Source organism: Heloderma suspectum, chromosome 2 (assembly GCF_057233095.1).
Source record: "Heloderma suspectum isolate Gila_16-S chromosome 2, 16-S_ref, whole genome shotgun sequence".
Lineage (NCBI taxonomy): Eukaryota > Metazoa > Chordata > Lepidosauria > Squamata > Helodermatidae > Heloderma > Heloderma suspectum.
Genome location: NC_139459.1, coordinates 243,363,649 through 243,385,801, shown reverse-complemented (window position 1 = coordinate 243,385,801; position 22,153 = coordinate 243,363,649). Strand labels below are relative to the sequence as shown.

Below are 22,153 nucleotides of genomic sequence, written 5' to 3'. Positions count from 1 at the left end.
CTGGGGGGGAGGCGCTCCGTCCCTCCCCCCGAAATTCTGGCAGGGGGGGAGGCGCTCCGTCCCCCCCCCCCGAATCCTGGCCGGCCGGCTCCGCTCCGCAGTAATTCTGCGGAGCCGCCAGCCGGCTCTGCCAGCGGCCGGACATCCATAGCCGCCGCCGTTTGCATCCCTACTAGGGGTGCACGGAAGTCACTTACCTGGTCTCGCAGCTTTTCGCGGTGGGGGGGAGGCGCTTCGCTGCTCCCCCTGTGAAGTACAGGCCGGGGGGGGAGGCTTCCCGCCTCGCCCGGCCGAAATTCAGGCCGGGGGGGAGGCTTCCCACCTTGCCCGGCCGAAATTCAGGCCGGGGAGGAGGCGCCTCACCGCGAAATTAAAAGTTAAAAAAAAAAAACGCCCCCGTGATAGGCTACGTGATGATTAACGTAGCCTATCATGGCTAGATCTGCAAAGTCAGCCGTGATAGGCTACGTCAATCGTCACATAGCCTATCATGGGTGACTTAAAAAAAAAAAAAGCGCGTACGCAAATGGCGCCCCCCTTAGGAAGCCGCCATTCGTGTTCCTTATTTGGTCGCTGTAGTCTACGTAATCTTTACGTAGACTACAGCGACCAAATAAGGAACGTGAATGGCGGCTCCCTATGGGGGCCGCCATTATCCGTACGTGCTTTTTTTTTTTTTTAAGTCACCCATGATAGGCTATGTGACGATTGACGTAGCCTATCACGGCTGACTTTGCAAATCTAGCCGTGATCGGCTACGTTAATCATCACGTAGCCTATCACGGGGGCGTGTTTTTTTTTTCTTTTATTGGAATGGCGGCAGCGGCAGCCGGTCGAAAGACCGGCTGCCGCTCCCGCCCCGGACGAAGACCCGACGAACGACCGGCTGGACCCGCCGCTGGGAGGGACATTCGCCAAAGGTAAGTCCCGTCCCAGGGGGGGGGTGCGGGGGGCGGGGGGGTGGAGAATTTCTCCCCGAAACTTGTTCGAGGGGCCGAACACATTGGTGCTCGGCCCCCCGAAGTTTCGGGGAGAAATTCTCTGCCAACCCTAGTCCCTTCAGTCAGCCGTGATAGGCTACGTAAATGTTTACGTAGCCTATCACGGCTGAGTAAAAAAAAGAAACCAACGCGCGTACGCAAATGGCAGCGCTCATGGGCACCACCATTTGCGTTCCTTATTTTGGCACATCTAGTCTACGTAAACATTTACGTAGACTACAGCGAAAATAAGGGGAATGCAAATAGCGTAGACGCTACGCTATTTGCGTTCCCCTTATTTTCACCGTAGTCTACGTAAATGTTTACGTAGACTAGACATGCCAAAATAAGGAACACAAATGGCGGCGCCCATGGGCACCGCCATTTGCGTACGCGCATTTTTTTGTGTTGTTTTTAATCAGCCGTGATAGGCTACGTAAACATTTACGTAGCCTATCATGGTGTTTTTTAAAATTTAGCCGTGATAGGCTACGTAAATCTTTACGTAGCCTATCACATTTTTTTGTTTTGTTTTTTTTTTAAGCTTGGAAATGGCGGCAGCGGCCGCCGGTCGGAAGACTGGCCGCCGCCAGGAAGATCCGCCCCAGGTAAGTCCCATCCCGAGGGGGGGTGGCGGGCCATTCTGCCACCGATTTCAGGGGGCCGAATGCTCTGGCATTCGGCCTCCCCGAGATCCGTGGCGGAACTTTTGTACATCCCCAACCCTGATGCTGGGAAAGATTGAAGGCAAAAAGAGAAGGGGACGACAGAGGATGAGATGGCTAGATAGCATCACCGATGCAATGAATATGAACTTGAGCACACTCCGGGAGAGAGCGCAGGACAGGAAGGCCTGGCGTGCTATGGTCCATGGGGTCACGAAGAGTCGGACATGACGTAATGACTGAACAACAACAGAGCTCCTCGTAGGAAAGGTCGTATACCAGGGGTGGGGAACCTCTATCAGCCCAGTTCAATTTTGGAGAAGCTCTCGGGGGGGAGGCGGGGAAAGACTACATTCCAGTAGTGGGTGGGGCTGAAAGCAAAGGGGTGTGGCCTCAAATACAAAACAAAAAATGTCATTACATTGGAGCTTAAGGTTACAATCCTATGCATTGTAACCTTAGGCAGAGAAGAAAAAAAAGGCCTACAGCTCCTAGCATGTCCCAGCAAGCCATGCTGACTGGGGCATGCTGGGAGTTGTAGGATATTTTTCTATCTAAACATGCATAGGATTGCACCCTAAAGCTCTTACTGCCAGCAGCTAAGCCTTAGGAGAGGGATTTTGACCTTTTAGAATGGCAATGAGGTGCACATAAGCCAGGAAAATGCCAACAACCAGTGGCTAGGGGAAAGGAAAGAGGCACGGTCTTCTGGAGAAACTCAAAGGGCCAGATTGGGACCTGACAAGGGCCGGATTTGACCCTGAGGTTCCCCAGCCCTGTCGTATACTGATTAAATAAATGAACAACGTAATACATACACTCACTCTCTTCTGACCTTGTACTATGAAAGCAGAAGGTGGCATGTGTCACGCAAATTTACATTCCCACACAATGAACTTGAAGTAAACAACTGAATTTGCTTACACTTGATGCCTGCACTTCTATTTTAGCCTGGAAAAGGCATATGATAACCAAACCCTCTGGACACATTTCACATGCATGTGGATGTTGCATATTTATGAGATGAGTATTTGATAGATACACTGCTTCCACTACAGCTTTAATATTTTAGTCGATTCCATCACAACAGATTTATGGAACTGAAAGATACACAATGGCAATGATGGCAGGTTCATTCAGGTCTGTTAACAAGCAAGCCTCTGCACTATTCTACAGTCAAGGGAGCAGAAGAGACACCAAGAACCAAAAACATGGCACAGAAGAAATAAAAGCACCATTCAGTTTTTATTCAAGTCTTTATTATACAACAACACTGTCCAATAGAGAGGCGTTTGAAGTTGAGCGAGTGTTTCTTGTGGTTTATACAATCTGCCCCACACATACACACAAATCATATGTTACATGTCCCAAAGAATGACACACTACTATGTTTTGCAGTTGCCAAAGGTAATGTTGCCAAATGTTCGGTACAAAGTTTTCTGTCCAGTTTTACCCTGACCAGCACATACAAACAGACATAACTGAAGCATCACTTTAGTTTCTTCCATTGTCATTTAAACTGTCTTTTAGAACTATAGTGCCAAACCTTTCTATTCTATTTGGCTGATAGTTCTACCATAAAAAGCTATTTGCGCCCTACTGCTCTGCATGTACTGTTCTAAAGCACACCTCTGGGTTGGGAGGTGAGAAGGGGCTGATCTATTTATTACATTTTTTTTATCCCACCCTTCTTCCAAAGAACCTAGGGTGGTGTATGTGGTATACCCCACCCTCCAATTTATCCACACAGTCCTAATCCTACGCAGGCAATTATTCTGGAAAGAATCAATGCATGGAGTGGGGAGCAGGATTGCACCTGCTAGCCCCATCTCCACCCCTCACACATGCATTGGCTCTTCTGCACAGAACTTACACATACAACCTGTACCCTCATAGGCGCTCTTATGCAAGCTGAACCATGCCAAAAAGAAATGCAGAGCATTTAGCACATATACAGAGTAGATTATCCTCAGTACTATCTTCTGCATAGGTCTTAGGTTAGGCTGGGTAATAGTGATTCAGCCAAGGCTCCTTGGTGAGTTTAGATCACCAAGGCAGGACTCTGACCACTATACCACACTGACTCTGTTGGTTAGTAGCCAAAAGGTCAAAGTATATCTGTTCTATTTCCATTTTTGTTTAGAGTCTAGCACAGGTGACTAGAACTCAGACTTGGGTAGCTTGTTTACAAGCCCTTCAGTAGTGCTTGGTTTGGCCCACTGAAATATATCATGAAGGGAAGGCCATACCAGGGATGTAAAACTACCAATAACAACTTTGATAAATAAGGCTTATTGAGAACAAGCCATGCAGCATACCGCTGAAGGCAATTCTGAAGAGAAACTGAAAATACAGTACCTGAAAGCTGATTCAGGCACTTCCTGATATGGCAAGCCAGGACGGCCAATAAATATACCCGCTTTTTTTAAGGGTAAAAAGTAAACCCCAAAAATCACATTCCCCAAAATAAATTGTTTAAAACAGCAGTGTAAAACATTTCACAAGCCAGCAGAACACCCATACAAAATTCATTTAAACAATGAAACAGTTTTAAATGAACAGCACTTGTTGTTGTTGTTGTTGTTGTTCAGTCATTCAGTCGTGTCCGACTCTTCGTGACCCCATGGACCATAGCACGCCAGGCCTTCCTGTCCTGCGCTCTCTCCCGGAGCGTGCTCAAGTTCATATTCATTGCATCCGTGATGCTATCTAGCCATCTCATCCTCTGCCGTCCCCTTCTCCTTTTGCCTTCAGTCTTTCCCAGCATCAGGGTCTTTTCCAGAGAGTTTTCTCTTCGCATTAGGTGGCCAAAATATTTCAGCTTCAGCTTCAGTATCTGTCCTTCCAATGAGCACTCAGGGTTGATTTCCTTTAGGATGGACTGATTTGACCTCCTTGCAGTCCAGGGGACTCGTAAGAGTCTTCTCCAGCACCACAGTTCGAAAGCATCAATTCTTCGGCGCTCAGCCTTCCTTATAGTCCAGCTCTCACAGCCATACATTACTACTGGGAAAACCATAGCTTTGATTAGACGGACCTTGGTCGGCAAGGTGATGTCTCTGCTTCTTACTATACTGTCTAGGTTTGCCATAGCTTTCCTCCCAAGGAGCAAGCGTCTTTTAATTTCATGGCTACAGTCACCGTCTGCAGTGATCTTGGAGCCCAAGAAAGTAAAATCTGTCACTGCTTCCATTTCTTCCCCTTCTATATGCCAGGAAGTGATGGGGCCAGATGCCATGATCTTAGTTTTTGTAATGTTGAGTTTCAAACCAGCTTTTGCACTCTCCTCTTTCACCCTCAACAAGAGGCTCTTGAGATCCTCTTCGCTTTCTGCCATTAGGGTGGTATCGTCTGCATATCGGAGGTTGTTGATAATTCTCCCAGCAATCTTAATTCCGACCTCTGATTCATCCAACCCGGCATTTCTCATGATGTACTCTGCATATCAGTTAAATAAGCAGGGTGACAATATGCAGCCTTGTCGTATTCCTTTCCCAATTTTGAACCAATCGGTTGTTCCATGTCTGGTTCTTACTGTTGCTTCTTGACCCTCGTACAGGTTTCTCAGGAGACAGGTAAGGTGGTCTGGTACTCCCATCACTTTAAGAATTTGCCACAGTTTGTTGTGATCCACACAATCAAAGGCTTTAGCGTAGTCAATGAAGCAGAAATAGACGTTTTTCTGGAATTCTCTTGCTTTCTCCATGATGCAGCGAATGTTGGCGATTTGATCTCTAGTTCCTCTGCCTCTTCGAAACCCAGCTTGTACTTCCGGTAGTTCTCGGTTCGCATACTGCTGAAGCCTAGCTTGTAGGATTTTGAGCATCACCTTGCTGGCATGTGAAATGAGCGCAATTGTGCGGTAGTTTGAACACTCTTTGGCATTGCCCTTCTTTGGAATTGGAATGTAAACTGACCTTTTCCAGTCTTGTGGCCACTGTTGAGTGTTCCAGATTTGTTGGCATATTGAATGCAGCACTTTAACAGCATCATCTTTTAGGATTTTAAATAGCTCAGCTGGAATACTGTCATCTCCGCTAGCTTTGTTGTTACTAATGCTTCCTAAGGCCCACTTGACTTCACTCTCTAGGATGTCCGGCTCAAGTTCAGTGACCGCACTCTCATGGCTATCAGGGACATTCAGATCTTTCCTGTATAGTTCTTCTGTGTATTCTTGCCACCTCTTCTTAATCTCATCTGCTTCTGTTAGGTCCCTGCCTTCTTTGTCCTTTATCATGCCCGTCTTTGCACAAAACGTTCCCTTGAGATCTCCAATTTTCTTGAAGAGATCTCTAGTCTTTCCCATTCTGTTGTTTTCCTCAATTTCTTTGCATTGTTCATTTAAGAAGGCCTTCTTGTCTCTCCTTGCTATTCTCTGGAACTCTGCATTCAGTTGGGTATATCTTCCCCTTTCTCCCTTGCTTTTCGCTTCCCTTCTTTCCTCAGCTACTTGTAAAGCCTCATCAGACAGCCACATGGCTTTCTTGCATTTCTTTTTCTTTGGGATGGATTGAGTTGCTGCCTCCTGAACAATGTTACGGACCTCCGTCCATAGTTCCTCAGGCACTCTGTCTATCAGGTCTAATCCCTGAAATCTATTCCTCACCTCCACTGTATATTCATGAGGGATATGATTTAGGTCATACCTGAACGGTTTAGTGGTTTTCCCGACGTTCTTCAATTTAAGACGAAATTTTGCAAGAAGCAGCTCATGATCTGAGCCACAGTCAGCTCCAGGTCTTGTTTTTACTGACTGTATGGAGCTTCTCCATCTTTGGCTGCAAAGGACATAATCAATCTGATTTCGATATTGACCATCTGGTGACGTCCATGTGTAGAGTCGCCTCTTGTGCTGTTGGAAAAGAGTGTTTGCTATGATCAGCATGTTCTCTTGGCAAAACTCTATTAGCTTTTGTCCTGCTTCATTTTGTACACCAAGGCCATGCCTGCCTGTTATCCCGGTGATTTCTTGACTTCCTACTTTAGCATTCCAATCCCCTATGATGAAGAGGACATCTTTTTTTGGTGTTAGTTCTAGAAGGTGTTGTAGGTCTTCATAGAACCGATCAACCTCAGCTTCTTCGGCCTCAGTGGTTGGGGCATAGACTTGAATTACTGTGGTGTTGAATGGTTTGCCTTGGATTCGTACTGAGATCATTCTATCATTTTTGAGATTGTACCCCAGTACTGCTTTTCCCACCCTTTTGTTGACTATGAGTGCTACTCCATTTCTTCTAAGGGATTCTTGCCCACAATAGTAGATATGATGGTCACCTGAATTAAATTCGCCCATGCTTGTCCATTTTAGTTCGCTGATTCCCAAGATGTCGATGTTCAATCTTGCCATCTCATGTTTGGCCACCTCCAGCTTACCTTGATTCATTGATCTGACATTCCAGGTTCCTAAACAATATTGTTCTTTACAGCATCGGATTTTCTTTTCACCACCAGACACATCCACAGCTGAGTGTCCTTTCGGGTTTGGCCCAGCCGCTTCACTCTTTCTGGCGCTACTTGGAAATACCCTCTGCTCTTCCCCAGTAGCATATTGGACACCTTCCGACCTGAGGGGCTCACCTTCCGGCGTCATCTCTTTTAGCCTTGTGATACGTTCCATGGGGTTTTCTTGGCAAGAATACTGGAGTGGGTTGCCATTTCCTTCTCCAGTGGACCACATTTTGTCAGAACTCTCTGCCATGACCTGTCCGTCTTGGGTGGCCCTGCACGGCATAGCTTATGGCTTCACTGAGTTACACAAGCCCCTTCGCCACAACAAGGCAGTGATCCATCAAGGGGTCATTAAATGGTTAATGAAAATATACGCCAGCATCTGAACTAAAGACCACTGAAGAGAGATGGATTTTTAAGGCTCACTTAAAAGCTCATGCTAATGGGCAACAAACATGGGGCCATCACTGAAAGATTCTGCCTCTAGTGCAGGGGTAGGCAATCATTTTGGCCCAAGGGCCCATTTGGAAATTTGAAAAACTGCCCTGGGCACTACCACAAAATGGCTGCCATGCAGCGAGACAAAAAACAAGTAAACTGCCAAAAAAAACACTGAGTATAAAGCAGAGCTGAGCTCTGAGTCCCAACACACAAAACACGTCCTTTGAATCGACAATTCTCAGCACCAACAGAAAACTATTTCACAACAATCCCAGCTGCCGGTAAGAAAATGTGTTAATTTTTAATTTTTTTTAAGTGGGAGGGGTAGGGCACCTTGGTGAGTGCCAAGAAAAGTGTCTGGAATCCAGTGGGGTTATTTAATATAAATTTGTGCCTTGGAATGAATAACCCCATAAGTTGTACGTGAAGAGGATGAAGGACCTTAAGAAGCAGGCCATATAAATACGTCTTTGTTCTTGGAGGGAGCAATCCTATGTCCCCTAGACAGCATCGCGGGGGGTGGGGGAGACACAAAGGATGATTTGGTTTCCTGGGTCTGAGTGTGTAAACAGGGCTCTGAGCTAGGAGCCAGGAAACCGCGCTCCCCTCCCCCTCCCCCAGCCCCTCGTAGCAGGTGCAGAGAGAACTGCACTGGCTACCTCTACGCACTTACAAAATGGAGCACGGAGATGGGGAAAATGAGGCATTCCCAGGGGTGGGGAGAGGAGGAGACTGAGGACGTGAGGTTACGAGGTATCTCCAGCTGTCCTCAGCCTCCTTCCCTCCCCTTCCCTGAAGCCTCTGTTAGACGGGTGAATTTGCCCATCTAACTAAAATGCAGAGCAGGAGGCACAATGCACCTCCAGCTCTGCACTGGATACACGTCAGCTTCTGAGTTCGGAGGCTTACAGGTACCCAGGGTACATACCATAGGGTTGCGCCCTAAGTGGACTTCCTATCCACCCTTTTCAAACAAAAACAAAAATAATTCAGAGGGGTTTTATTTTAGCCTCAGTTGTTTCTTCAAGTTGATTGATTGTTGTTGTTTTTAAGTGCCTGATAGTAAGGTAAGTCTTATTTGGAGAGGAGGGAGAAGAATAAATAAGAGGTTGTTACTCTTAAGGAATTTAAGCTCCCCCACCCCAACCCTACTGATGCAACTAAGATTATGAGCATCTCTACACCAGCCTAAAATCCCACATTTAAAATGGGGCTTCCGTTTTAAATGAAGGATCACAACAGACTCCCTTTAGACGTGCTTCCCCCCCTTTCCCCCCTTATCTGAGTCTCCCATATGTTTCATTATACAGCTGCTACATGGTACTATGGTCTAGCTCCTCTTATTGCTACTTTTCTTTTTTCATGAGGGAACTAGGGATGTCAGAGAATTCCGCCACGGATCTCGGGGAGGCCGAATGCCAGCGCATTTGGCCTCCCGAAATCGGTGGCAGAACGGTCTGCCCCCCCGCCCCCCCCAGGATGGGACTTACCTTGGGCGGATCTTCCTGGCGGCGGCAGCTCCAGCGGCGGTGTGGCAGCGGCGGCGGCAGCGGCTGGTCTTCCAACCGGCTGCCACCACCGCCATTTCCAGTTAAAAAAAAACAAAAACAAAAAAACATGATAGGCTACGTAAAGATTTACGTAGCCTATCACAGCTAGATTTTTAAAAAACACCGTGATAGGCTACGTAAACATTTATGTAGCCTATCACGGCTGATTTTTTTTTAAAAAATGCGCGTACGCAAATGGCAGCGCCCATGGGTGCCGCCATTTGTGTTCCTTATTTTGGCATGTCTTAGTCTATGTAAACATTTACGTAGACTAAGACAGCGAAAATAAGGGGAACGCAAATAGTGTAGACGCTACGCTATTTGCGTTCCCCTTATTTTCGCCGTCTTAGTCTACGTAAATGTTTACGTAGACTAAGACGTGCCAAAATAAGGAACGCAAATGGCGGCGCCCATGGGCGCCGCCATTTGCATATGCACATTTTGTTTTCTTTTCTTTTAAATCAGCCGTGATAGGCTACGTAAACTTTTACGTAGCCTATCACGGCTGACTGCAGGGACGCAAACGGCAGCGGCTACGGATGTCCGGCCGCTGGCGGAGCCGGCCAGCGGCTCCGCAGAATCCCTGAGGAGCGGAGCTGGCCAGCCAGGATTCAGGGGGGAGGGATGGAGCGCCTCCCCCCCTGGCCAAAATTTCGGGGGGAGGGACGGAGCGCCTCCCCCCCACCGCAAATGTCACCCTTCGAAAAGGTAAGTGACTTTCGTACATCCCTAGAGGGAACTGAAGTGGAATTCAAGCGCTGTAATTTGATAGCTCATTATCTCCAATCTTTAAAAAAAAGTGGAATAAAGGTCATTTAGTGCAGGAGACGCCCTGGAGGTTGACAACATCATCTAAAGATGAGAGCCAGTGTGGTGCAGTGGCAAGAGTGTTGGACTGGGAGTCAGGAGATCTGGGTTCTAGTCCCCACTCAGCCATGAAGCTCACTGGGTGACTTTGGGCCAGTCAAAGACTCTCAGCCCAACCCACCTCACAGGGTTATTGATGCGAGGACAAAACGGAGGAGGAGGAGGACTATGTATGCCTCCTTGGGTTCCTTAAGGAGGAAAAAAAGGTGGGATATAAATGTAATAAATAAAATAAATAAAGGACCTGCAAAGTTCCATATAGTAACCTATCTCAAACAGCAGAATAAAAGCTCCATGTGAGGAAGCCCTATTTCTGCAGTTTCACTCAGTATCATAAGCTGAACTTAGTTTCATGATCAAAGTGGTTGTCTGATCTCATTTATACTCAGTTCATGTACACACTGCTGTGTTATTTCCATTTTAGTGTCTATCTTTTCTAACATATTTGGCACCTTATCTTTTCCTGTTGCAGAAGTCTGAAAGTGGCATTTCCCTTCTGTGTGATTTCAGCTTCTCTCACGATTTTCCTGAAATATTCATTTGCTGACCATAATTTATTATATTTGTGCATGTTTAGGACATTTCTGTCTTCTAGATAACTACACCTTTAAAATCATCTCTGTGAGCTATCAGTTATGGTCTGAAACTACAAAGCCCAAATGAAATCAGTGTTTGAGGAAAACAGATTTCCTTTGCTTAGCAATCACGCCACAATGAAAAAAACTACTTTTATTCTTATTAGCGCAACAGATGAAGAGGACAATTATAGAAAAAGACTTCTTATATGCTGACCTTCCACTATTGTCAACAATAATAATCTTGGGCTTCCTAACTTAATTTAAACAACTTCAACAACAACAACAACTATAAAATACCATGCTTAAATTTCTTTTAAAAGCCGACAGAATTTAAGCTTCTTCAACTATTTTCAACCTCACTATTTCCAGTTTATCACCACATATTCCAACCTGCAGAACTTTAAAACTGAAGCTAAATAGTGGGATTCAAGAGGTGAGATTGATTATTTTTACCGTGATACTCAGCTGTGCTACTTTGTAGGCTTACTGACTGTCCAGAGCACAATAGCAGGATTACTTTAGTTCACAGTGCTGTCACAAAAACCTAGCACACACTGCATCAAAACAGATAAATAAATCTGAATATATCTCCAAGAAGGCTGCTATAAATACCAAAAGGAGTCTGAATCTCAAATTAAGCTATTTGGCAGCTCAATATGCATTTACACATATATGTCAAAAGAACAGAAAACATGAATCATAGAATAGTAGGGTTGGAAGGGGCCTACAAGGCCATGGATCATTATTACCACAGACAAAAGCAAACAAGACTACAAGTCCAAGCTACAATATGTATTTGTCCACCGCCCTGAACATACTTTCTTGAAAGTAAATGTTATTAATATATATCCTTATTAATAAGAAGACTTCTGCCCTTCACCAAGTTGCCAAGCTATAGAATTCCACCCACTTTTTAAAAGAAACGGTATCAACTGGGGGAAATTGTAGGTAGCAAGTTTGGTCCACTAGGAAAAATCCAAAAGCTACAGTAGGATCATATCTTTATAACAACTAAAATTCCACAAAGCGGTGAGAAAGTTTTCAAGTTCTCCAGAACTACTAATCAGATTGAATGTTAAGAAAAGTGCAGGGAGGAAGAAAGCTGGGCATTAAGCTGAAGCCCAAAAATCTGCCCAACAGTTGTAAGACAGAGTGCAGGAGGTGTCAGCCAGATTCAATTTGATGTAATCTCTGCCAAGTCCAAAACGGATTGCAGTGAGGGCTGCTGAGGCAAAGAAACAACAATGGCTGTTCCCTCATTTTTAAAAGATATAAAATCTAGCAATTATTTGCATCTGCCTCCAGAGTAAACTGGGAAGCCCTTTAAATGTTACACTATCACTGGGGCGGGGATGCTTTTCCATGACCATTTCACAGCGCTAGTGTAGTACTGAAAAGCCTGTAACTGTGTGGGCTAGGTGGACAGCGTGGGCACTAATTCTTTTGGAAAGCACCACGCAATTGGTGCCACTTCATGTGGTTGCAGCAGGCCACATTTACAGGAATTCCATGGGATGGCCATTCAGAAAAGTGCCACCCCCATTCTTCATGTAACTTTTAAAGGGAACCATGGACAGTGCTGTAATAAGATATTCTACTTCTGGGCAGCTACTTAGATTAGTTGACTGCTGAAGAATTTCCAGACTGTTAAACTGTCACTAGCAATGGCTGCACAAGTTTCTGAAATCGCTTGAGAAATCCTGTGCTTCCAGGTTTTTTTAAAAAAAATCTTGAGCCTCCTTTCTGTTTATGGAAGTAACAAATGGCCATGTATCCCCATTAAAACTTCCAGGGCAAAATTGATAACATAGGCAAACCTGTAATAAAATGGCTGTTTTATGTTGACTTTTCATCACATTGTTGATCGATTCAAAAAGCCTCCTCATTGCTTCTTCAAATTCTGTCAGTTCTTTGCCTTCATACAGCCTGAAAGAAAACATTGTTGCATTAGAACATGTATCTATTATTAGATACATGAGTATGTATCTTAAAAGACACGTCTAGTGTTATTGTACCAATCCATGGACCCAGCATTAAAAATGTACTAGTTTGTTGTTTTAAAAGCCTTTAAGGAGCAACCTTGGAATCATAGTGCTGGAAGGCACATAGTGGAACACTAGATCTAACTTCTGGCCTGGAGCAAAGCTGGCATCATGGATTGGCGACACTCATTCACCAGTACAGCGCCAACTGCCAATCTCTGGAGCCCCCTGGCCCTGCTGCTGTTGCTCCTCCTTGCTGTAGATGACTGTCCATCTGCCATCTTTGACCAAGTGAGCACTGCATGGAGTAAAGAGGAGTAACTTCTGCATGCTTTGTCTTCTCCCTCTCTCTCTCTCCCCCCCGCCTCCCTCCCCCCCCTCTCTCTGAGGAGTGGGGAGGATCTGCCCCAATGACAAACAGCAACTGCAGCCCTCTGCCACTTAAGAATCCCCCACCCCTGCAGTCTATCATCACCCCTCTTGGAACACACCATAAAGTGGAGTACCCCAGTTTTTTACCCTGGAGATAGCTGCTTGCTTGCTTCAGCTTCCAGAGGAGCCCTGTGTAACATAAAGGATGCTGTTCTTTTTGTAAGTGCTAAGCAAACTTCACACACACACACACACACACACACACACACACTTCTCCTCAAGAATACTGCAGGTCTGGATTCCACATGTCCAGGTTTAGAATAATCAATGTGGTGGTGGCAGCTGTTGATTATTAAAGAAGAAAGTGCCTCTCAGTCTGTTCTACCTTGCAAGAAAGGTGAGAGCACAGGCATCTTTATTATAGGCCCAGAGAGGCAAATGATTTGGCCTAGAGTAGTGAGGAGGGAGAGATGAGTGCATTGCCCATGGGTGGTCCAAAACCTGGAACTAGCACTGGCCTGGAGGCAAGCTATTATATACTTAAACCAACCTGGATTCCAACAGATGCCAGCCCTTTACTCAAAAACCTCTAGAGATTCCACAATCTCCATAGGCAGGATGTCCCAGTAGTTAAGTACTCTATTATTGATAACATTCTTCCAACTGCCTAACTGAGGTTCACCTTGCTATAGTTTAGAAGCATTGGCTGCATTCGCATGTCACACTAAACAATGGTTTAGTGTGATGTGCATAAGCTGCATTGAGCCTTGAGCATATGTGCCCCCCCCCCCCCGCACTGCCAGGAGAAGGACTACAGAAGCTTTTATTGTTGGCTTCCCTGAAATGTGATTTGTCATTCCATTCAAACCCGGGTTCGTGGTTTCACACTAATCAAAACCAGCCACTTGTTTTAATCCCTGCCATGTGCTGGGCACCATTTCCCTAACTACCTGCCCAGGCGCAGCTTGTCATGTCATCCAAACCTGGGTGGCATGGCTTGTTTGAGGGGGAAACAACCCTCAAATAACCCATGGCACCAGCCCATAACTGAGGTTAGTTTAACCAGCCACATGAAGCTGGCTTATTTAGAAATTTACCATAGTTAGCTGCCACTGTTTCTTATCCTATCCTTAGTGGATAGGGTGAATGCTATCCTGTATCCATCTTATGTCCTTTAAAATATTACAAAAGTGTTATATGGTCTACCATTAATATCCTTTTCCCTAAACTAAATCCTTTGTAGAATTTGTCTCCTAGACCAGGGGTGGGCAGAAGTAGGGATGTTAGAGAATTCTACCACTGATCCCAGGGAGGCTGAATTCCAGTGAATTCGGCACCCCAGAATCCGTAGCAGAACAGAGCAACCCGCCCCACCACCCCACAAAAGCCCTGCAAAACGGAGCCTACCTGGCTGCGGCTCCGGCGGCGGCTTCGGTGGTGGATGAAGTGGCGGTGGCCTATCACAGCTAAAGCAGGGACGCAAATGGCGTCCCCTATGCCATTTGCATTCCTGGTTTAGTCATGATAGGCTACGTAAATATATACGTAGCCTAACACGGGCCAGCGTAGGGACACAAATGGCATCCCCTACGCAGGACGCCATTTGCGTCCACAGCAGCCCGGCAGCAGCTGGAGGCCCCGCTGCAGGTTGGCCCAGCTGGTGGCTCCGCAGACTAGCCACGGAGCAGAGCTGGCTGGGCAGGATTCTGGGGGGAGGAACGGATCACCTCCCCCCCCCCGTCGAGAATTCCGGCAGGAGGAACGGATCGCCTTCCCCCACCTGCGGACCCCAGCAGAGCCAGGTAAGCAGGGTTTCGTACACCGAGAAGTAGATCTCCACCAAATGTTTTGGACTGCAACTCCCAGCATTCCTAACTATTGGCCATGCTGGCAGAGGCTTCTAGGAGTTGAAGTCCAAAACATCTGGAGATCTACTTTCTGCCCATCCTACTAGACCATTTATCATCCTTGCAGTTCACTTTCTAATATACTTCAATAAAGAGGAATACTTTTTTGTAGTCTAATTAGCCTGTGTGTGATCTCTCCCATTTTATATCACTCACAAATTTGATTAATGTGTTACCAACACTTTCATGGAAGCCACTGATGACAACACTGAAAAGCTCAAATCCAAATGTCACCTGTACCTGAGGTTGATTAGCAACATCACTTAAGGCTGCAATCTGACACACTTAACTAGGAATAAGACCCATTGAATGGGGACATGTTTCTGATTAGACATGAGAAGGATTGTGCTGTCAGATACACGTATGGGAGAAAGGAATCGTCTTTTCATTTTCAAAGTAACTAAGAGAGGACGCATTGCTCTGCATCAGGGGTCATGAGAAGTCTCCCTGATTTGTCCTCTTATGTCCTCCTTAGCTTAAGGCTAAACCAGACTTTATTTCATGTATGTATCTTATGAAAGTATATGCCACCCTTCAATATAAATATTTCCATAGTGGCTTACAATAAAATAATTAAAAGCAACAATAAAGTCATAACACAACAATAACAAAAATAAACAAATCAACCAGCAGATTAAAACAAAACAAACAAAAAACTAGTGCCTCAAAATCCCCTTGCAAAGGGCTGGATGTGCCTGATCTTATCTGATCTCCGAAGCTAAGCAGGGTCAGCCCTGGTTAGTACTTGGATGGGTGACTGCTTGGGAATCAGGCTTCCTGCACTGAGCAGGGGGTTGGACTCGATGGTCTTGTAGGCCCCTTCTAACCCTATGGTTCTATGAAAGCTAAAGCAGGAACAGGGAACTGGTAACACACACACACACACCCCGATGTCAGACTACAGCTACCATAATCCCTGACCATTGGTCATGCTGGCAGGAATTTATAAAGTTGGAATTCAACATCTAAAAGTGCACAGCTGAGGTAAATGTTTAAACTTGCATAAATCTTGATAAAGCATGTAGTGTAGTTATCTTGTTGACCTCTTTGCATCTCTAGTAAACACCCCTAGATTAACTCAGAACTTTAGGAAATGGCAGGAAATGATAGTCTCTCTCTCGTGTGTGTGTGTGTGTGTGTGTGTGTGTATCCCTATTTATCTAAACATCTAATTGCCTCAGTATTTGGACTTCTCATTCTATTTCTATCTAGATAAATGAAGCTGTACCATAAAAGCCTATGGCATGAAACACTCAGATTCCTTCTAATAAAGTTTCTTGCAGCACAATTAAAGCACCCAATGTCATTCATAATTGTTCCTCACTAACTCTATCACTATCCAATTCTGTGTCGAGTCAAGATATTAAGAAAATCAGGCACCGAATGTGAATTGGATTACCAGCCAGCATGAAGTAATATCATATCGCAGCAGTATTTCCAAAAGGCAAAAGCAGGATTTAGTAATTCATCATCTAGTTGCATACCTTTTTTGAATCAAATATCAGTTAATGTATATTACCTTAAGAAACAAAAACAAAAAAAACACTCTAAGCTTGCTAATTAACAGTAAAATTAGGGCTATTTCAAATTCACATTAGTTAATAATAGTACTACAGCCTTCATTTTATCAAGTTTACCCGTGGTCATTTAAGCTGATTTAATCTTCTTTATTAGCAGATTAATTTAACACATTAGCTGAGGCTGAAGCAAGTTGGAAATACATACAGTTTTACTATGGCTGGGGAAAAATAAGAGCTTATACACAGAACCTAAGAGCAATCCTATCTGCAAATCAGAGTGACTACTTCTGCTAACCTTTATTCCCAACTAAAAGTCCAGTCCTACCCGTTCATGGAGATATGATGAGCTAAGCATATTGTACATGTCAAATCCTCTCATACATGATAGCAGAACAATATGGAAGCAGGACTGGTAGACCTCACTGTTTATACCACATTTTCTCTGACTTGGATTCAGCATAAGCCTCCCATGGATGGAAGATATGATCATAGATATGATCATGGATGGAAGATATGGTGAAGTCCTTCTATAGAAGGATTCTGCTCACAGAAGGGGCGGTAGCAATCTTCATGGATTTCCCACAAGCCCCTGAAGTCCTTTATGCCTGCCCAGAACTGCTCTGGATGTAGGATGTAGGATGTGCAGGATGTAGGATGGTACTGTGGGCTACAGAGGGAGGAGGGAACCAGCAAAGATCGCCTCCTCCCTTCTACCAACAGGGGCATTCGAAGCGGAATCCCACTCACAGGCTGCTCCTGCCAGTGTAATAAAAGCTGGATCCAAGCCATTATCAAGAAGAGCCAGTTTCTGGCTGATTTTACTCATATTTTTGCTGATTATTTCAACTATATGTCGTTCTAGAACTACCAACATTGATTAAGGTCAATAAGCTCCCCGTGTTAGTAACACATCACCAACATTTTCAAAACATTACTGATTTGATGCATAACGTCAGTTTATCATAAAGTACCAGTTTCATAAACAACTCAACAGTATGCTATTTGCATTTTTTTATCGTACAAATGGCTATTTACTGCTTAAGCATTTATTGATTAACAAGTACAGATGCTGAATTATTTCATATCTTTCAGCTATGCAGTATATCGATTTCCTAATTAAACAAGGAATATGTTTCATACTGATTTACAATGTAGTACTAGTGATCCAGGTATCAGTGAGTACCCAAAAAAAGTTAAACTGATAATTAAATTTAGTGATGTTCTTCTAGAATTCATAGCTCTTTTAAACCTAAGAAAACAAGTACACTTAAATAAAATATGGAAGTTGTGAAACAAACAATGAGTAGCCTGAAAGATATTTATAGAAATTTAACTAATGGATATTTTATTCTAAATGCAGGATAAGACTTTCTTCACGCATATGCTAACCATGTAGAGAAGGTGAAGCAGGACCATACTCACAGCCCGACCCACAGTCTCACATGAACCACTGCCTCCACCCCCTTGGCGCACATGTCTTCAGCACAACATCTGCAAAGCATCACCTGCGCATATGAGCATAGTCACTCCTTTGCAGACATTGCACTGATGTCAAGGGGGTAGAGCCAGCAGTATGGATGATGTCAAGTGATAGACCAGTGCTGCAGTGGACCCAAAGCACATGTTACTTTAAAGATGTATGAACAGCTAAGTCTTCTTTTTCCCCTTTTTTACTATACAGTAAGTGCAGGGGTCCCCAATTCGGATTGGGAACCTAGTGTGTGGGGTAGGAGGGATTTACCCTGACATTGCAGGCCCATTAAAGCAAATGGATCGCTATTTAGCAATATAAATTGCAGGTGCTGCCATTTAACACCCCCTACCCACTTCAGATCCCACTCTAGACCAGGATCTCTAGTTACTCCAGAGTCAAACAGGAAAAAAGACATAGTGGCATGCTACATCTGGTGTACTGCACCCTAAAGACTCACACAGACTCTGCCTTCCAAACAAACCTAAGTTTTATTTAAAACTGTGTCAATAATAGGTTTCTTCAAGATGCTCCATCTCCAGAAACACCTGGTTTGTTTTGGAAGTTGCAATTCAGTACCATACATTAGATTTAGGGTGCAATCCTATTGAGATAGGCGGTTGCCTCTGACATCCTCTGAAGTCTGAGGTGACTGCTTATCCAGTGCAGGGTGGCTGAAGCATGAAGGACAGGATTCCTTCCATGCTCCAGCTGCCCTGCAGTTTTCCTTAGATGCCTGATTTTGGGCGACTAAGTGCAGCTTTGGAGAGGGGACGAGAACAGATCTGGAGACCGCATAGGAAGCTGTCTAGAAGCTCTTCCCCTTCCCGCCCATGGGAACACCCCTTTTTCACCCTGTCCGTGCTCAGACAGGCACGGAGGGGCAGCTGCCGCAGTTCTCTCCACCCAGTTACAAGGGAGAGAGGGAGGGGGCAGGGAGCACAGTTTCCCCGGCTACAAGCTCGTAGTGCTATCTATGAGCTCAGAGCTGGGAAACTGAAAAATCCTATCTCCCCCAGATGCTGTTTAGGGGACACAGGAATGTTCTCTCCATACCTTTTACTGTTGCCAAAGTCAAAGGAGCATATAAATCAGCAAGTTTTTCAAATCTTTAGGCCTTGAAGCAACCTTCCTGAAATGCAATCACTACAAACATTTTCTTAGCATAGGATTTTCTTATTCTTTTGGTCTTTTGAAAATATATTAAGCCATACTTCGAAATACTTGAGATGAGATTTTGTGTTCCTAAGAAAGAACCTCCCCCCTCCCTTTTTTTCACCATCTTGAACCGTCTTCACACTTATTTCTATCCTTCACAAAATAACACAGCTTTTTGGCTCTGCCATCTATAAAGTAGTAATCCTCCAAGGCAACAGTATAACATTGGTTTGGGACAAAATAAACTTCACCTTCAGTTTTACCTGTCTATGCAATTTGAATTGATTATATCCCAGCCATGTGGGATCTCAAGCCACAGCAAGCCTGTCTATGATGATTTGCTGCTTTCATCGCTAAATGTTTAGTATTGAAAGTGTGGGAAGCTATGGATCCCCCAGATATTCAAACTTGGGGAGCAGAAATTAGGGATGTATGGACTGTGTAAAATCCACTCTGTGTTTCACGAATTGTTGGGTGCCTTTTGTTCCATCGTCCACCCACAGACAGATACAAATATTGTTTTTCCTCATGTGGAAAAATACGTAAATAATTACGTAAGTATTTACAAAAGTATTTACATAGTTTACCTTAGTATGTAACATTTAGTGCATTGTCCCCCATTCCATTCAACATTTCCTTGGCAGAAACTTACGTATTTTCCTAAGCATTGAAGATCATTATCTCTTGTCCAACTACTAATTTTATTTTTTGTGCTATTGTTTCCCCTATTGCATGGAAGTTAATAACTACATTGGAGGGTTATTTCTATTTTGTAATTCTGTATTGCAAACAAAAGGGCAGTTTCTTTGCACAATGAAGCTGGAGGAGACTTTATTTTACTTCTTATTGGGAGCACAGGGGTGAGGTGTGTGGATTCTCTTCTGTTTTCTCAGACCTCTCTTTTTTAATACTTCTGCCAGTGTTTTCTGTATATGCTGAAATTAAATTAAATTATTTATAGAAGAAAACAATGCATTAAACAGGAAATTCATGCTGAAATGGCAATCCTCAAGTTCTCCACTTGTTCCTAAAGAAGTAACGTTCTTAAATGTTGTCGATCTTAAGGAAAATGCTATCCCAAATCCAAGTCTAACTCTTGAAATGAAATGTACAAGTTGATTACACATTTATTGGATTTTTAGGCTCCTTTCTTCTCCCTGGGCCCATTTGGCAACAGTAATGTGTTGATTCTGAAGAACACAATTAAAGCGAGCAAGATTGCTATTAAAATGCTGTGCTGAATTTGTCTCTTGCAAAACAGGAAGCTATTTTACAAGTGCTGTTAGCGCCTCTATGGACTGCATGTACAAAGTCTGAGAACTTCTGCCAATGCAGCAAATCGTACCACTGCATCAGATACCATGTTTAGTGCCATGCTACCCTACCATCTCAACTTCTATTGGCTTTGCTACCAAAGTTTTGTCTGCAATGCCCCAGGAATGGGCTGTTTATTCTTCCAAGCATTACCAGTACTACTTCTAATACCAAAAAAAATCCCCACATAAACTCACTCTCACAGTAAAGGCAACATCTATCCAATTAGTCTGTTTGAACAATCAGGTATCGCATATACATGCCTTCCTGATGTTGCATTTTCTATAGATTTCAAAACCAGTACAACAGGATGACTGACATGTAAACTGCTAATACTCATAATGACATGACTCTGAAATCCAGAGAGTTGGTGGTTAACTCTTCATGCACAGTTAGTTGTTCCTTTCCCTACCTCAAAAAAATTGTCCACTCTGGATGAGAAACTCTGCATGCATTTGAAACTTGGAGGACTTTCAGAAGCAGCTTGCAGACTGTGTGTGTGTGTGTGTGTGTATGTGTAGGAGGGGGGTGGGATTACTGCTTTAAAGAAAGAACTCAATACCCCTGCTGCAATTCTGCAAGATCATACACATGGTGAAATCCAACAGTAGATTCCCAGTCGCACAACAGGAATTTTCTCCTCCCCACTGTATTCTCCAGAAAAGGTTTTGAGGGTGCACAGGGGGCTGCAGCGGGAAGGCGAATTGCCCCCTCCCCATTCCACTGACAGAAACCATTCTGTTAGTGGGACAGGTTAATTGGATACAACCCACAAGGTGCAAAAAGGGGTTTTCTGGATCACTATCCAAATGCTCTTGATGCCACCTGCAGATCGTATTGCCTGGTTACAGAGGTAGATAACTATGTTTTGTCTCATGTGAAGGAGGAGAGATCCTTGCTCACAAAAGCTCATACCTCAATAAATGTGTTTATCTTTAAAGTGCCACAGGACTCAGTTGAATTCTTAATTCCAAATCAAGGGTTTCTGAGCTGTTTTCTGATAGGCCAGAACATGGTTTGTCTTATCATTTAATGTTGATTACTATTTACAATGTGCGGTGGTTAGACAGCCTAAACTGTGAGGTCTTAAAATCGATCACTATAATGTTAAAAGAAAAATAGAGCAGCCTTCCCCAACAGGATGCCCTCCAAGCTGGCTGGGAGTGATGGCATGTAGGCTAACACATCGAGAGGGCCCCCACGGGAGGAAGGCTGCCATTGGGCATTTCAAGAAGTCGGTGCTACCACCGAGTATATTTCCAGTACACATCAAGTTCAGTATGCAAATCATACTTTCCTCTTTCTGACCTTACATACTCCAATTCAATTACAAGAAATTTTAAAGTCATGTTCTAAAATCTATATATCTTAAATAAAACTCTTGGCAATGTTTTCACCCATCAATTTTATCACCATAAAGGTCAGGCAACACAGCTGTGAAGTCCTGCTATGGATAAACAAGACTGCACTGCCAAGACAAGAGGCTTGATGTTGTTGTTACTATTTTTAAAGAATCTGCAGTAACTACATACTGTACATAAATCAAAGCCTATAAGACCCAGAATGGGAAGATGAGTGGAAGGAAATAGCAAGGCAGAAAAGTCCCAACCATCCAGTGGAGGTTGCAATTTGGGGGTTATGTTGTGACCATATAAAGAGGTTCTACTCTAATTTACTTTCAAGTCAAAGAGGTAATGCTTTTACAGTGCAATCTTATGCGCATCTTCTTAGAAGTAAGTCCCACTGAGTTCAATGGGGCTTCCATCCAGCACACTTGCTTGGGAGTAAGCCCCATTGGGACTTAATTCTGAGTCAACATGCATAGGAGCCCCTTGTTAATGACCTACACAGTAGAACCTACAGAGGTATCCACTGAACGGTCAAACTGACAGCCACCAAG

At 44.2% G+C, this 22,153-nt stretch overlaps 1 protein-coding gene across 1 annotated transcript in view; it reads right to left on the bottom strand.

The window, feature by feature from the left end:
• The window catches only part of DOCK2 (dedicator of cytokinesis 2), a 409,918-nt gene that overhangs the window by 319,668 nt on the left and 68,097 nt on the right, over positions 1-22,153 (bottom strand). Inside the window, 1 exon segment of the mRNA XM_084838639.1 lies at positions 12,347-12,455. Within this exon segment, the coding sequence (XP_084694765.1) occupies positions 12,347-12,455 (109 nt within the window).